At 42.7% G+C, this 17,936-nt stretch overlaps 1 protein-coding gene across 3 annotated transcripts in view; it reads right to left on the reverse strand.

Moving 5' to 3' along the window:
* tle2a (TLE family member 2, transcriptional corepressor a) overlaps positions 1-17,730 on the reverse strand; it is a 100,156-nt gene extending 82,426 nt beyond the window's left edge. For all 3 annotated transcript variants that reach the window (XM_060941490.1, XM_060941489.1, XM_060941488.1), the window contains exon 1: positions 17,029-17,730. In XM_060941490.1, the coding sequence (XP_060797473.1) occupies positions 17,029-17,052 (24 nt within the window). In that variant the 5' untranslated portion in view covers positions 17,053-17,730. The remainder of the gene's footprint in view (positions 1-17,028) is intronic.
* Between the last annotated feature and the right edge of the window lie 206 nt (positions 17,731-17,936).

Consider the following 17,936-nt stretch of genomic DNA (forward strand, 5'->3'; position numbering starts at 1 on the left):
AAGAAAACTGCTGATGGGATTCCTGTTCAGTGTGAACATGTGGATCCAATTACTTTCGTTTCCGTTCAGAAGACCATCATGCTCCATCGCATGGTACAGCAGACGCATCTTCAGAAATCCTCTGATGGTCTCCGTCCCTTCCTCCAATCAAGCCTACTTGCGTGTAGTGTGAGACACTGGGTGAGCGTGAAGCCTGGGAGGCTCCGTCATGGTCCATATTCACCAAAATCCCAAAAATGTGTAATCAGCATGCTCATCCTACAACCTTCTGATAAGGTAGTTTGTTTGCTAATTACTGAACATGACTAGTTCTTCAAATTACTAATTAGATGCTTTAAGATAAATCACAACTTTAAATCAACTTAACATGTATAAACAATTATTCGATCCACATTCACTGGATATGAGCAATCGTGCACTCTGATTGGCTACTCTACTACTGGGCTATCAGCTCATATACCATGAGTAGAGAAAAACAAAATGGCAGAGCGTGTTGCTGAACCAACGGAGGATGAAATAAAAACTCTACTCGAAAACAAACCCCCCAAAATTATCATCAAATGTCTCAAAGAAACAGCTAAAAGAATATAGTTCTTTGTTTGGTTGTTGGTTTTTGTCCCCCAATATCTCCTGTTCCACACTCCAGCCCAGTCGGTGGCAGTAATGCACCTTTAAGTTGGTTTGCCAACCACAAAAAAAAAAAAAGCCTAAAGACGACGAAAACTCCAAAAATACGTTCTTACCATCAAATACTTTGGAACCAAAGTATTTGTGGTAAGAACGGGTTTTTTTCAATAATTATTATTATTATTATTGCATTTTTCACAAACTGCTACTGTCATTTCACTGGTTTGTTTACATTCTAAGTGGAAATGATTGTCAGACGCTTTGTATAAAGTTTTCATCTCATTATCTCTAGCCGCTTTATCCTGTTCCACAGGGTCGCAGGCAAGCTGGAGCCTAGTATAAAGTTTTTATTTATCGAATTTGCAATAAATTTTTTAAAAAAATGCTGTTTCTCAGGGCGGCACGGTGGTGTAGGGGTTAGCGCTGTCGCCTCACAGCAAGAAGGTCTGGGTTCGAGCTCCGTGGTCAGCGAGGGCCTTTCTGTGCGGAGTTTGCATGTTCTCCCCGTGTCTGCGTGGGTTTCCTCCGGGTGCTCCGGTTTCTCCCACAGTCCAAAGACATGCAGGTTAGGTTAACTGGTGACTCTAAATTGACCGTAGGTGTGAATGTGAGTGTGAATGGTTGTCTGTGTCTATGTGTCAGCCCTGTGATGACCTGGCGACTTGTCCAGGGTGTACCCCGCCTTTCGCCTGTAGTCAGCTGGGATAGGCTCCAGCTTGCCTGCGACCCTGTAGAACAGGATAAAGCGGCTAGGGATAATGCGATGAGATGAGATGCTGTTTCTCAAAAATCCAGTCAATGTGGATAGAATAAAACCGTTATTCCACTCAATCTCGTCGTACATGGCTTATAGCCGACTCAGTGCTACGCGCCTCATTGGCTATCAGCTCATGTAGGACTCGATTTCGTGGAATAACTTAATTATACATGTACATACAGGGTTTTCATTAGTATAGAAAACAGATGAAATATGAAAAGTAACAGATTAGGCCGGGGGTCATGGGGGCCACTTAGGCCCCCATGTGGGTCCAGGGCAATGCCCTGGTGGGGGAACCAGGAGGGAGCCCCCCGGCCGAAAACGAATTTCGCAATTTCTAACAGCCAATCGTTAAGCTCTCCACGGTCCATCTGAAATAGAAATTCAACAGTCATTCCTGGGACTCATGGCAATTACAGTTTGTACGCCACAAAGCCCAGTCAAGATTTGGGAAATCAGAACATAACATGAACGCTTGCAGAACGAAGAAATCGAATATATAATGACAAACATGCAAAATAGCAATAACTTTTAAAATGTAAACTGGGCAGGGTTCTCCACTTTTCAAAAATAAAAGGTGGTGGAGGGGGCGGGGCCCCGGTGGGGGGCCAGGGGGACAAAGTCTCCCTGAAGCTACGGACTTTGGGCTTTTTTGACAGTGAAACTAGCCAATAAATGGATAGGAAATGCTAAAATCATTGTTAAAATCATTTTACAAAAAATTAACACATTCTTACTGTACATATCATCTTTACTGTCAATGTGAGACTCATTTGTCAGTTCAGTTGAGACTGATGTGCCTGTTGCGCATCCCTGAATTCACGATATATTTTTCTGTGTGTGAAAAATAAATGAACTTCCATGCATAAATAAAATACCCAATTACAATAAATGCATGCATTTTTTATAACACACATAATTAATGTTAATTGGGTGAAACCACTCCAATCAATGCACAAGCTGGTGCGCGCCCGAGACTGGCACTACAAAGCCACCCCGGCCTCCGTAGTTTACGTCCTTTGACCCAGGAACCCAGAAGTCCTGCAGTAAACAACCACAGGGAAGCAACGGGAAAATGCAGCTCTCGCCTACACAATCACAGATACACAAAATAAAAGACCTGAACTTAACTATTGTGTGTGTGCTGTTATATGATTACTGTAACTGTATATGGTCAGAAAAGACGATAGATAAGCGTAACTGTTGCACAATAACGCTACAAACACTCGCAAAGTTATTTAGCTGCTGGCTAGTTATTTTGGCCACTTCAGGTAGCCCCGTATGCATTCGTTTAATGGTCTTCTGCGTGTTAAATGGTTACAAAATTATAATAAAGTGAATACGATTTATTTGGTGTATACTGATCAAGTTACCTTTTTTGGGGGGGGGGTTTGGCCAAGGGAAGGGTGGCGGGCCAGAATTATAACGTGGCGGTGCGCCACTTTAAAAGCACCCGTGGAGAACACTGCTGGGCATTTTCCGTGAGACTTACCAGTTTTTTCCACGAAGCCGAAATTGAACAGCGTTCGCTTTCGTTTTTTCGCGGTTACCATCACGCTATACAATACAGGATAGGGTCGCCATCTTACCATGTGGGAACCCCGTGATATGCTATAATTTAATATGCGCTAAATGATTGGGTGATATAAGAAGGATTAGCCAATCAGTTCCCACCTTTTATCTAGTCACACGTACACAGCCTCAGCAACCAAACGGCGCGCAAGTAACGGCGTTCCTTATCAAATAAGCTGGACGAGAAAGTTCTAACAGTTACGGGAAAATTGCATTTGGCCGTAAAACAACCGATTCAGACGTCATTACAAGCGATGATTTCGATCGGCAATCGGTTGCTAATGAAAACCCTGACATATAGTCAATTATATGTGAAGATAAAAACTGAGTTCAGTGGAGTGTGTTTTAGGAAGGGGGACCGTCATGGCTTTGGCCCACCCCTCAACCGCAATTTAAAAAAAACAAAAAACAAAAACACTGTACATCAAATTTTCACCAATTGACAGATTTCAGATTTACAGATCCATAATGCTGTAAAGCTGTAGGGTGAGGGGTTGATGCAGGAGATGGCATGCAAGACAATTTTACATGGAGCAAGAGACATCATTTACTGGTTGTGCTCCAACAATCAGCTTGAACAAGGAATGAACTTATTATAAAAATCATACTTTTTTGAGGGAAAAAATATACATATAAATCAAATAAAAACCATCAGTGGTAACTAAGGATGGCACTAAATCAGACACCCAGGATGAGTATTGGGTCGAACAAACTCAACCGGATTCTGTACTAAGGCCAAGTTTACATTAGACCGTATCTGTCTCGTTTTCTTCGCGGATGCACTGTCCGTTCACATTAAAATGCCGGGAAACGCCGGGAAACCGCCAGAGCCCACGTATTCAATCCAGTTCGTGTCTGGTCCGGTGCTGTGTAAACATTGAGAATACGCGGATACGCTGTGCTGAGCTCTAGCTGACGTCGTCATTGGACAACGTCACTGTGACATCCACCTTCCTGATTCGCTGGCGTTGGGATCACACACACAGCGGCTCAGTCCCGAATCACTGCTCGTGCGCTTCACTCGCGCGCTCTGTGAGCTGCGCAGGGCCGGAGTACGCACCCTCCAGAGGGCACTCGCTGTTCAGGGCGGAGTGATTTGGAGCGCAGGAGGAAGCGCTGAGCCGCACTGAAGTTTATTTACACATTTCAACTTATTTACCTCCTTCAGGCGCTTAAACTCAGTGAGAACATGAACATCACAGCCAGGTGTGTTTATCTGCTGGAGAAGGTGTTCGCTTGCCATCCTTCCACTTGCAAGTGGTGAGTGACTTGCGCATGCCCGATATGCACTGGGATCATGTGACGTGCTGTCTAATTAGTCATGTGATTAGCGTATCCGTGTATTGGCGTTGCTGTGTGCACGCGAATCGTGTATTGGCGTTGCTGTGTGCACGCGAATCGTGTATTGGCGTTGCTGTGTGTACGCGAATCGTTTTAAAAACGTTAATCTGATGATCCGCTGATTCGAAATAATGTAAACAGGGCCTAAATCTCGCCTGAAACAGACAATGGCTTGCTGCAAAACAATGGTAAGCAGTTTCAAGTAGGTCACATGATAACAGTACCCACATGGCCTAATGTTAACAACAACAACAACAACAACAACCTGTCGTCAACAACAATAAAAAAAAAAAGTGTATACACACACATACACAGTACCAGTCAAAAGTCTGGACACCCCTACTCGTTCACAGGATTTTCCCGTATTGTGACTATTTTCTACAACATAGAACAATACTGAAGGCATCAAACTATGAAAGTGTAGCACATGTATGGAATTATGCAGTAAAGAGGGAAAAAAAATGTGCTTAAGCGTTTTAGATTCTTGAAAGTAGCCGGCGTTTACCTTGATGGCACTTTGCACACTATTGGCGTTATCTTAACCAGCTTCATGAAGTAGTCACCTGGAATGTTCTTCAATTAACATGTGTCTCATCAAACGTTAATTAGTGCAATTTCTTGCCTTCTTAATGCGTTTGAGATCAAACAGTAAATAATAAAAATACAGTAAATAGCCCTATTCCACAACTGTAGTAATCCGTATTATGTCAAGAACCGCTCAACTAAGTAAAGAGAAACGACACCCAGCATTACTTTAAGACATGGGGTGTCTTTTAATTAATAAAAATAAAGAAAAATCACTGACTTAGAAGGTGTGTCCAAACTTTTGACTGGTACTGTATGTGTGTGTGTGTATATTCTATCTACATTAACTGGATATGAGCAATTGCGCGCTCTGATTGGCTACCCTACTACTAGGATATCAGCTCACATACCGTGAGTAGAGAAAAACAAAATGGCGGCGTGCATCAAGTCAGATATATCACTTTCTTATCAAGTATTTAAAAGAAATAGAAATGGCTAAATAAAAGACTATAGTTTTCCCCCCCAATATCTGCTGTTCCACACTCCAGCCCAGTCGGTGGTGGTAATGCATCTTTAAGTTGGTTTGCCAACTGCCAAAAAAAGAAGAAAAGAAAATGGCGGACCACGTTACTGAACCAACCAAGGACGAAATAAAAACTTTACTCGAAAACAAAACCCAAAAAATACAAAAAAGCAACAAAATATGGAATGAAAGTATTTGATGGTAAGAACTATTTTTCAAGAATTATTATAGCATTTTTCACAAATTGCTCCTGTCATTTCGCCAGTTTGTTTACATTCCAAGCAGAAATGATTTTGTCAGACGTTTTGTATAAAGTTTTTATTTATCAAACTTGCAAAAAATAAAAATGCTCCATTTTTCTAAATCCAGTGAATGTGGACAGAATAAAACAGTTATTCCACTCAATCTTGTCGTACATGGCTTATAGACAACTCGGCACTCCACGCCTCGTTGGCTACCAGCTCATGTACGACTCGATTTCGTGGAATAACTGTTAAATATATAGATCATACATGTCAACCTATACGGAATGTCCGTATTTTAGACGGATTTGATTCAATAAACGTAGTATACGGGCGTACAAATAAAGTTATAAGGATTCTTTAAAAAAAACTTCAATATTTATTTAGAGCTATAATCAATTCCCACGATGATTAAAGAGCGCATAAGATTTACAAACGTACTGTACACCACAGACAGCCAGTAAAGAGTCTTATGAAATCGCGCGTTATCTTGTGGTAGCGAGACTTCGTTCCACTTTTGATCATGCGCACACCGCATTGCAAGAATCCCGCCAACCGGGAAGTAACATTTTGTTTGAAACGTGCATTTCCGCCTGAGCGACTTTCACTAGCGACTGAAAAGATTCTGAATGGGCACTCCGGCAAGATCAACACAGACACTTCCTGTGACATGCAGCCTCGTGAGGTATTGGTGCAGAGTGCTAAAAAAAGCTGTCATGGAGTACAATTCAGAACATTAGAATGACACTTTGTGTTTTTGTCGAACATTGGAGCTTTGTATTCATTCTGAAGTAGGGCTGCACGATTATGGAAAAATTGATAATCACGATTATCTTGATCAAAATTGTAATCACGATTATTAATCACGATTATGCTTGATGTTAGGGAAATCACTTAAATTTTATTTCACTATATTCAAACAAACAATATGAACAGCTTTCAGTGCAGAATGAAATTTAAAAGAGAAATTCTGATTTCCAAATGACAAATAAATGAAATTTATCCAAGAAATTACCAAAGGATGAAGGAACTGAAAACTCAATTGCAACAATTACATAGCATTATACTGAGGCCTACAAGTTTTTAGCTAGAAAGACCAGCCTATCAACATGCTCTGGCTTTAAACATGAGCGAAGGCAAGTCACAACATTGCCTCCAGTGCTAAATACACTCAATCTGTTACCTACTCTCACGCTATCGCCCCTTGAAGAAGATACCGCCAGTGTTGCCAGACACTGCTGACGTTTTCCAGCCCAAAATATGTTCAAATCCGCCAAAATCCACTTAAAACCGCCCAATCTGGCAACACTGGATACCGCTGCACTGAAGCTCTGCGCACTTGGCTTGCTTGCTTATTTAGGCGGAGTAATGAAACCTTACATGCGTCGGTTCGCCCCCTAATGGTTTGGCGGAGTACTGGTCAAAAAGTGCTTGATCAGATATGCAGCAGAGCTCGCATTTTAAATTAAAATAAATCGCGATTTTCATTTAATTTAAATCGTGGCAGCCAAAATCACGATTTTCGATTAAATTCGATTAATTGTGCAGCCCTATTCTGAAGGTTTGTTATTAATATTGAATAAAAAGTAACTTGGATATATCATTGTTAATTATCATTCAAATTTTAGGTAAATTATTTTAATTTGCATCTTATACGGGGGCGGCACGGTGGTGTAGTGGTTAGCGCTGTCGCCTCACAGCAAGAAGGTCCTGGGTTCGAGCCCCGGGGCCGGCGAGGGCCTTTCTGTGCGGAGTTTGCATGTTCTCCCCGTGTCCGCGTGGGTTTCCTCCGGGTGCTCCGGTTTCCCCCACAGTCCAAAGACATGCAGGTTAGGTTAACTGGTGACTCTAAATTGAGCGTAGGTGTGAATGTGAGTGTGAATGGTTGTCTGTGTCTATGTGTCAGCCCTGTGATGACCTGGCGACTTGTCCAGGGTGTACCCCGCCTTTCACCCGTAGTCAGCTGGGATAGGCTCCAGCTTGCCTGCGACCCTGTAGAACAGGATAAAGTGGCTAGAGATAATGAGATGAGATCTTATACGGATTTTATAAGGGAAATACGGATTTTGGAGGTTGGTTATACAGGTTTGATTGACCAAAGGTTGACATGTATGATAGATGATGGTTAATAATAACAACAACTGATACATAAGGTTTCATCATCAGTATCAAAATCAGAGAAGAACAAAGTGGCACCCTGCCGCCTATAGTGGAAACATCTTGCTAAACACAAACGCGACCGCCACCGAGATGCAGCATCCAAACATCCACCTTCCTGTATACCACTGATCTTCCTGTCCTGAAGGTGCAAAACTCAAACGCTGTTCAAAACACAACTCCACAGAAACGCACAACACCATGTCCCTACATAAGGGATTTGAAGTTCAAACATCCATAAATCATTCAAACACAGTGTCAACAACTGACAGTTATTTGCATATTAAAGCACCACCCCAGGAATCTGACCCAAGCAGGGTCCTATGTTATTGATCGCAGGCTCCAGCAGCTCAGAGCTCCTAGGAAAGTCCTTGTAATCGCTCACTTAGACAGAAGGGGGGGATGGGATAGCGGGGAGGAAAAGTGCCAGGCACCTGTTTCATTAGTGCCACATCTTTTCTCTCCTGTCTCCACAAACTCGTTATGCAAATTTCCACTGCTGTCAGGATACATTAGCAATGCCGGCCAGTCGGGCTGTCAGCCGTGTTAATTGCTCTAGGTGGCTTCCTTTATAAGGCGTTCTCCAAAATATTTGTTTCCTCCATTTGGAGATTTTATCAAGCCATGCCTTCTGGCAGAACTTGCTCATATACCGGAATGCATAACAAATTCCATAGAGAAGAGACGATGAGTAGCCATAACGCAGATACCCAAAGACATTCCTGTGAGCTGAGGATTAGGAGAATTCAGAGATGTGGAAAATGTCAAGCAAGACTGGGACAATTCTGCAGGCACTCCCAATTCCTCTCATACTTAACTGGAGTTAGTGCGATTTATTCTCGAGATCAAACCTCGGCCGTTTTTCATTACTGCAGTGGACACAGACCACTGATTAGCATAAAGAGCAATGTGGAATCATAATAGCTTACAGAAGTTGATCACCTCCTCCAGCTACCAACTGGGTTCCTTCTAAAAGCTCATCTATAATTTTGATAACTGGAAATGGCCTATTGAGGTATTTCACCCACGTGACCAAGTCATGTGATGCTGCCATTTTGGACGTCACGGCTCGAATCAGTTTGAATGCGAGGAAGGCGACAAACAAAAAACATAAAAGAAAAAGGAGCGAGATGCAGAAAACATCTTCACTATCCAGCGACGTAGAGCATTTACAGGGCGAGCAGAGGGAGAGGTATTTGCAAAAATTGAGGTTAGCAGGCTTAGAGAACGATGTTTACCTGCTTCCACCAGGATTGTTCACTGACGTACGGAAGTACACGAAGCCCTCGTCTTTACCTGACTTCGGCCCACATGATCTGTATACCTATGTCGTTAAAAACCCATCGCCATACACAGGTATTGATCTGAAAGCGTATAAGAGTTTGGATGCCTACAAATATTTTGTGTCAGGCTGGGTAACATGCCTACATCAGCGGGTCGTCCCTGGAGCCGGTGGTCGCCATCTTATTACAGCTAAGGTTTGTTCACATCTTCATTTACTTTCGGTCCTCAGGATAAACAAAATGTTATTAAATGTCATTGAAATAACTTCTTAGTCTGTTGAGACATGGCCCGTTATAAATTTGCTGTTACCAGGCAATGACCAAGAACTGTATTATTAGGGTCGGTGTAGTTGTAGCAGTGCACTAGCAGCTAGCTGTTAGCACTAGCTAATGTCAACAACAGTAGCTGGTATGTTACTGTAGCAATGTTTACGTTCAGTCATTTGGATGACTGTTAAAACCTTTCAGTCTCAAGCTTTTCCTTTACTGGATTTACTAGTTTACTGAGCCAGCGCGCTCGGGCAAGCTGGGAGCTAGCGCACGCTAGCTCACCGGCGGCCGGCGCGCGCTAGCTCCCCGGCGGCCGGCGCGCGCTAGCTCAGTAAACTAGTAAATCCAGTAAAGGAAAAGCTTGAGACTGAAAGGTTTTAACAGTCATCCAAATGACTGAACGTAAACATTGCTACAGTAACATACCAGCTACTGTTGTTGACATTAGCTAGCTTGACGTTCAAAATGGCAGACACCGGGGCGTCACGTGACCCTGTGACGTCAGGTGAAATACCTCAATAGCTCACTAGTCTTCAGCCCTGTTTACATTATTTCGAATCAGCGGATCATCAGATTAACGTTTTTAAAACGATTCGCGTACACACACACACAATTTCTGTGCCCGCAACAAAACCGTTCCCCGTGCACACAGCAACGCCAATACACGGATACGCTAATCACATGACTAATTAGACGGCACGTCACATGATCCCAGTGCATATCGGGCATGCGCAAGTCACTCACCACTTGCAAGTGGAAGGATGTCGTTGTAAAAAATGAAGTATGCCAGTCTGTTATCGGCGGTACTGGTACTACAATGACGCCTTTTTTACACCGTGTACGGCCTTCGTGTTTATGCTAGAAGGATCTAACAGTGTTCGGTACACTCTTCACCTCGCAGAACGGCCGTTTTTTGTGATTACAACAAGACTATTTAGTGCTACGGTAAACAACACACTTCCTGTATTGCTCAGTCACTTAATGACTTCCTCAACACACTTCCTGTATTGCTCATTCACATGACCAACGTGGCATGACCAACGCCAGCGAATCAGGAAGGTAGATGTCACAGTGACGTTGTCCAATGACGACGTCAGCTAGAGCTCAGCACTGCGTATCCTCGTTCTTCAATGTTTACACAGCACCGGATCAGATACGTACTGGGTTGAATACGTGGGCCCTGGCGGATTCAAACTGTTCCGCCTGTGGAGTCGTTTTCCGGCGTTTTAATGTGCACGGACAGTGCATCTGCAACGAAAACAATACGGATACGGTCTAATGTAAACACCACCTTCCTCTCTCCTGCAGATGAGAACCATAATCAGTGACACCTGACCTGGCCAAACAAGAGGTTTGGAAGGTTCTACCAAACGGAAATGTGCAATTGTTTACAGTATAAAACTGCAGTCTTCTGGAGCCACAGTGGATGTAAATGTCAAATATTTATACATTACATGGACACAAGTGTTTTACTGGGAAATACACCACTCATACTTTTTGTACAAACTACATCCTGAGATGAACTACATACACTGAGAACGGCAACTGTGACATATTTCTCAATATGTTACTTGTGAGGAAATTGATGAATTGTTTTACTACAGTGGTGCTTGAAAGTTTGTGAACCCTTTAGAATTTTCTATATTTCTGAATAAATATGACCTAAAACATCATCAGATTTTCACACAAGTCCTAAAAGTAGATAAAGAGAACCCAGTTAAACAAATGAGACAAAAATATTATATTTGGTCATTTATTTATTGAGGAAAATGAGCCAATATTACATATCTGTGAGTGGCAAAAGTATGTGAACCTTTGCTTTCAGTATCTGGTGTGACCCCCTTGTGCAGCAATAACTGCAACTAAACGTTTGCGGTAACTGTTGATCAGTCCTGCACGCTGGCTTGGAGGAATTTTAGCCCATTCCTCCGTACAGAACAGCTTCAACTCTGGGATGTTGGTGGGTTTCCTCACATGAACTGCGCGCTTCAGGTCCTTCCACAACATTTCCATTAGATTAAGGTCAGGACTTTGACTTGGCCATTCCAAAACATTCACTTTATTCTTCTTTAACCATTCTTTGGTAGACCAAGTTGTGTGCTTAGGGTCATTGTCTTGCTGCATGACCCACCTTCTCTTGAGATTCAGTTCATGGACAGATGTCCTGACAGTTTCCTTTAGAATTCGCTGGTATAATTCAGAATTCATTGTTCCATCAATGATGGCAAGCCGTCCTGGCCCAGATGCAGCAAAACAGGCCCAAACCATGATACTACCACCACCATGTTTCACAGATGGGATAAGATTCTTATGCTGGAATGCAGTGTTTTCCTTTCTCCAAACATCATGCTTCTCATTTAAGCCAAAAAGTTCTATTTTGGTCTCATCCATACACAAAACATTTTTCAAAAAGCCTTCTGGCTTGTCCATGTGATCTTTGGCAAACTGCAGACGAGTAGCAATGTTCTTTTTGGAGAGCAGTGTCTTTCTCTTTGCAACCCTGCCATGCACACCATTGTTGTTCAGTGCTCTCCTGATGGTGGACTCATGAACATTAACATTAGCCAGTGTGATAGAGGCCTTCAGTTGCTTAGAAGTTACCCTGGGGTCCTTTGTGACCTCACCGACTATTACGCGCCTTGCTCTTGGAGTGATCTTTGTTGGTTGACCACTCCTGGGGAGGGTAACAATTATCTTGAATTTCCTCCATTTGTACACAATCTGTCTGACTGTGGATTGGTGGAGTCCAAACTCTTTAGAGATGGTTTTGTAACCTTTTCCAGCCTGATGAGCATCAACAACGCTTTTTCTGAGGTCCTCAGAAATCTCCTTTGTTCATGCCATGATACACTTCCACAAACATGTGTTGTAAAGATCAGACTTTGATAGATCCCTGTTCTTTAAATAAAACAGGGTGCCCACTCACACCTGATTGTCATCCTATTGATTGAAAACACCTGACTCTAATTTCACCTTCAAATTAACTGCTAATCTTAGAGGTTCACATACTTTTGCCACTCACAGATCTATAATATTGGATCATTTTCCTCAATAAATAAATGACCAAGTATAATATTTTTGTCTCATTTGTTTAACTGGGTTCTCTTTATCTACTTTTGGGACTTGTGTGAAAATCTGATGATGTTTTAGGTCATATTTATGCAGAAATATAGAAAATTCTAAAGGGTTCACAAATTTTCAAGCACCACTGTAAGTTAGGTTACTTTCTTTTTTGTCAATGTGTCTATATAATAAAAAGAAAAATCACACACTGACTTGAAGATATGAAGTTTATCTTCTCGTATGGAAAGTATTTCACTCGTTCACTTTGCTCACTCGTGAAATATACATTCCCCACTCAAAGATAAACTTCATATCTCCACACCACCATGTAATATCCCCTCTCTCTCTTTTATTTATTATATAAAATAAATCAGGGCTCGACATTAATGGTAGTCCGACTGTCTGGGACAACCAAATGTTTGGGCTGGACACGTCAAACCTGCATCTGATTGTCTGATGGGACAAGTTGAATATTTGTTGAAAATCACCATTTTTATCGTAATTATTCAAGCGTTACATCAATACAGTTCCAACAAAACTAGTTCAGTCCCCTCAGTGATCCGGCGGTGTTATTGTTTATGAAATTCCAGGGAAGCCAAGTGCAGCAGGTGCGAGTGTAAAAAGAACCATGGCGTAATATCTAATTACAGATTATTAGACTCCGAATTCGTCGAAATCGGAGAAATCAAATACCTCGATAAAATAAATATCTGTGGTGAATCTTCATTTAATTCAGACATTTATTGTATTTTTCTTTTGTATGGTTCACATTAACCATCACAAACGTCGTAATATATTTTGCAGGAATTTTTACGACAGTACCGAACTCATTTACGGTTTGTTTTCATTCACAACGTGATTCTGTCACCCTTATCATGCCTAACTTTTTTCTTTTGGTTTCATTTCTTTACATTTATTTATACAAAGTTTTACTGGATTAATCAATATTTAACTTTATTTCCTCCAGAAGCTTTGAATTGGGCGGCACGGTGGTGTAGTGGTTAGCGCTGTCGCCTCACAGCAAGAAGGTCCGGGTTCAAGCCCCGTGGTCGGCGAGGGCCTTTCTGTGTGGAGTTTGCATGTTCTCCCCGTGTCCGCGTGGGTTTCCTCCGGGTGCTCCGGTTTCCCCCACAGTCCAAAGACATGCAGGTTAGGTTAACTGGTGACTCTAAATTGACCGTAGGTGTGAATGTGAGTGTGAATGGTTGTCTGTGTCTATGTGTCAGCCCTGTGATGACCTGGCGACTTGTCCAGGGTGTACCCCGCCTCTCGCCCGTAGTCAGCTGGGATAGGCTCCAGCTTGCCTGCGACCCTGTAGAACAGGATAAAGCGGCTAGAGATAGTGAGATGAGATGAGCTTTGAATTTGGGTGAATCTAACTCCAAAAACTACACATCAGGTAATGGGTTATAACACGTATCATAATGGGGCATTGGAGAGTTTTTGTTTTATTGTGAAAGTTTGAGTTTTATTAAAGCATAATGATCATTATAACTAAACCTGCTTTTTGATAAACTTTGTTCACCACTTTCCTTTCATTGGACTAGTAAATACATAGTAATAAAAAGGTTATGGTCAGGACACGTGAAAAATCATGCTTGTCTGACCGGACAAGTGGATTAAAAAGTTAATGTCGAGCCCTGTGTTTGTGCGTGTGTGTAATATATCAAGTGTCTGTCATTGACAGCACTGACTCGGCATTATGCCGAACATGATGTCCAAAGAATGTTCCTAAAACCTGAATATTGTCGGCATATCCCATGTAATTAGAAAACACGTAATTCAGAATATCCAAACGGCTCTTCACATGACTCGTATCAAACTCTGAATAATAGTGGAATGTGTGTGCATGTAAACATACTGAATGATTTTAGTGCCTTTTCCTATAGCCAAATAAAAATGCTTATTCTCAAGTCGTAGTCTGCAGTGGCTGCATAAGTAAAGGCATATTAATGAAATGAAGGTGCGAATGCATAAAATTATGAATAAAAAATACCAAACAGCTAACTAATACAATTATAAAAACATCACCAGCCACTATTTTTCTCAGGATGTACATAATGCACATTTGCACCAATTGTTTCATGGTTCTTCCTTTTCCTAGTTTATTGTTGCATCACAGCGCGGTTAGAGTCTTGATTCTGATTGGCTGTAATTCAAATGACAGGTTTATATTAACGTGCTCATTCTAATGTTTTGGTTCTATAGTAACAACTAATTCACAGGGATGTAAATGGAAAATGGTGTATATAACCAAAGCCTAATTAAAAACTGAGGCTTGGAGACAGTTAACATTTACCAATGATGTCTCTGGTGTCAGCGCTTTGTAGCGGTCAGAGGCAAAGCTGTAAACTTAAGTCTTCAGGACAGAAAGTCTTATCTTCGAGAGGAAAAAATATATTAAACGTAACTATAAATAGAGTAAAAGGGAAAATGTTGTTCTTTAATTTAAAAAAATTAATTGTTGGTAAATTGTTTCTATTTAAGAGGAAAACATCATGTGTGCTCATTATATAAGGATATTAAGAAAATCACCGATACTACAGATGGTAAAACATTTAAATAATGTTTCTCGTCATCAAGCACTTCTTCACATATGTGAAGGTATTAATTTAATAAAAAAAAGAATTATACACATATTGTGATGTGAATTTTTTTTTTTTTTGCCATTTTTGCTCAATTTGTACCTCATCAGCTAAAGAATACTATACGGTCAATTTGTTCCATACTGTGCATAATGTATCTACAAAGAAGGTAAACAATATGTTTTGCCACGACACATGCTATGGATGTAAAATGGATACTATATGCTCACAACGGAAGGGAGAATACACTGAATTACTAAAATACCAGCCACCAGCACGAGGCTCGGTTGTTCATTCCTTTCTAAACATAATGGATAAGTGGTGGCTGGATGGAGGCCACAGCCCAGCTTTTTCTCTCTGTAGTGTGGATGTTCAGTCTAGTGCAAGGTAGGACTCCATCAAAACCATACATCTGACCTCTTCAGTCAAAGCTCGGAGATGGAAAAGAAGCCACCCAAGTTCCACCCCTTCGGAAATGAGTGCTGGGGGATTTGTGGGGTCGATGGTTAACACGAATGGGTGGGGGATCGTGGGAAGGGTGGAGTGGTGGTGGGGGGATTTCAGTATAGCATTAGCTATACTGAAATCTAAAGGAGGCTCCTAATACATGTTTGTTTTAACTTCAATTAAAATCAAAACCTTTTACAGGAACAATGCTATTGTAAACCCGTCTTCCGCAAACAAATTCAAACTCCTGTATAGCTTTGTATTGAACTTAAAATGTGAAACGGTTCATAAATCAATGCATGACAAAGAAACAGACAATGTGTGAAGATAAGTCTGGTTGATAAGACAGGCCAGAGAAGAAAGGGCATCTTTTATAGTTAGTTGAAATGCTGTGAGAAAGATGAAAGGAAGTCCACTATACTCTCGGGTCTGAGGGGAAAACTGTTGTAGGGGTGGGTTGGGGTGGGAGGGTAGGGTAAGGTAAGGGGGTAGGGTAGGGGGTAGGGTAGGGGGTGGTGTAAGGGGGTAGGGTAAGGTAAGGGGGTAGGGTAAGGGGTGGTGTAAGGAGGTGGTGTAAGGGGGTAGGGTAAAGGTAAGGGAGTAGGGTAAGGTAAGGGGTGGTGTACGCGGGTAGGGTAAGGGTAAGGGGGTAGGGTAAGGGGGGGTAAGGGGGTAGGGTAAGGGGTGGTGTAAGGAGGTGGTGTAAGGGGGTTGGGTAAGGGGTGGTGTAAGGGGGTAGGGTAAGGGGTAGGGTAAGGTAAGGGGTGGTGTAAGGGGGTAGGGTAAGGGGTGGTGTAAGGGGTAGGGTAAGGTAAGGGGGTAGGGTAAGGGGTGGTGTAAGGAGTAGGGTAAGGTAAGGGGTGGTGTAAGGGGGTAGGGTAAGGGTAAGGGGGTAGGGTAAGGGGGTAGGGTAAGGGGTGGTGTAAGGGGTAGGGCAAGGTAAGGGGGTAGGGTAAGGTAAGGGGGAAGGGTAAGGGGTGGTGTAAAGGGTAGGGTAAGGTAAGGGGGTAGGGTAAGGTAAGGGGGTAGGGTAAGGGGGTAGGGTAAGGGGTGGTGTAAGGGGTAGGGTAAGGGGTAGGGTAAGGGGGTAGGGTAAGGGGGGTAGGGTAAGGGGTGGTGTAAGGGGTAGGGTAAGGGGTGGTGTAAGGGGTAGGGTAAGGTAAGGGGGTAGGGTAAGGGGTAGGGCAAGGTAAGGGGGTAGGGTAAGGGGGTAGGGTAAGGTAAGGGGTGGTGTAAGGGGGTAGGGTAAGGGTAAGGGGGTAGGGTAAGGGGTAGGGTAAGGGGTGGTGTAAGGGGTAGGGTAAGGGGGTAGGGTAAGGGGTGGTGTAAGGGGTAGGGTAAGGGTAAGGGGGTAGGGTAAGGGGTAGGGTAAGGGGTGGTGTAAGGGGTAGGGTAAGGGTAAGGGGGTAGGGTAAGGGGTGGTGTAAGGGGGTAAGGTAAGGGTGTACACACATGACCTTAGGACAAACCCAAAAAAAACCCCACTCAGATGGTAATGGCTACTTCTAAGAGAGCCAACCCCAAGGCCTGCGTGTGTTTACAGCTTTGACCAATGAGCTGGTTTACACAAACTGAGAGACAGTGTGTATCGAATTGTGTTTCGAGAGGTTATTTTGTAAAAGTGGTGTAAACTTACCGGTGGTCTGTTCTGTGGAAACATGGTGTGTTGTGGTTTTGCGGTCTTTTTCTTCTTCTTCCTCTTCCAGTGTTTTTGTTGCAGAAGAGACAGACGGAGAGTTTGAGGCTCTCAGAGCTCAGAAGTGCATTTGGTTTCTCGTTTCAGTGTTGGACTAAAGCTGGGCTCATTTCCTTTTACTCCAACTAGCTCTTTGTTCTGTTTATCGCCGAGCAGCAGCACCGTCTACTGTACTGTAGTGTATAGTGTACTGTAGTGTATAGTGTACTGTAGTGTATAGTGTACTGTGTGTATAGTGTACTGTAGTGTATAGTGTACTGTGTGTATAGTGTACTGTGTGTATAGTGTGTGTGTGTGTGTAGTGTAGCAGCGGCGCTGATCAAAGATGCGCCCGAGTCTCGTCTTCACTCTTACTTCGAGTAAAAGAAAGAAAGCTGTTTGTAGATGCTCTCCACCCTGCTCTGCTCTGCTCTGCTCTGCTCAAAGTCGGAGAATGAGAATAAGGAGTAAGATGGCTAACGAGTCTCAGAGCCGCCGAGGAGAAGCTGAGAGTCCGACAGCCAGCAGCGCAGCCGCACAATCTCTTTTGTCTCGCGCGCTGTGTTTCTCTCTCTCTCTCCCTCTCTCTCTCTCCTTCCTTTCCTGAACCTCCGCCGCCTTTCAATGGGACATTTGAGACTTCTTTTCTTGTGGGAAACACGCAAATCCCTCCCGCAGCGTGCAGGGGGGTTCTATCTAATCTAAATGATCTCTCTCTCTCTCTCTCTCTCTCACAGGGAGTTGTGCATAAAAAATTAAAGCGCACCAGATGAATACAAGGCTGTATGATATTCCATATTTATCATTTTATCAGGAGCACTTAAACAGGTCAAGAAGCAAACCAAGCTCTCATTTAAAATCTTTTTAAC

The sequence above is a fragment of the Neoarius graeffei genome, chromosome 15, assembly GCF_027579695.1.
Source record: "Neoarius graeffei isolate fNeoGra1 chromosome 15, fNeoGra1.pri, whole genome shotgun sequence".
NCBI lineage: Eukaryota > Metazoa > Chordata > Actinopteri > Siluriformes > Ariidae > Neoarius > Neoarius graeffei.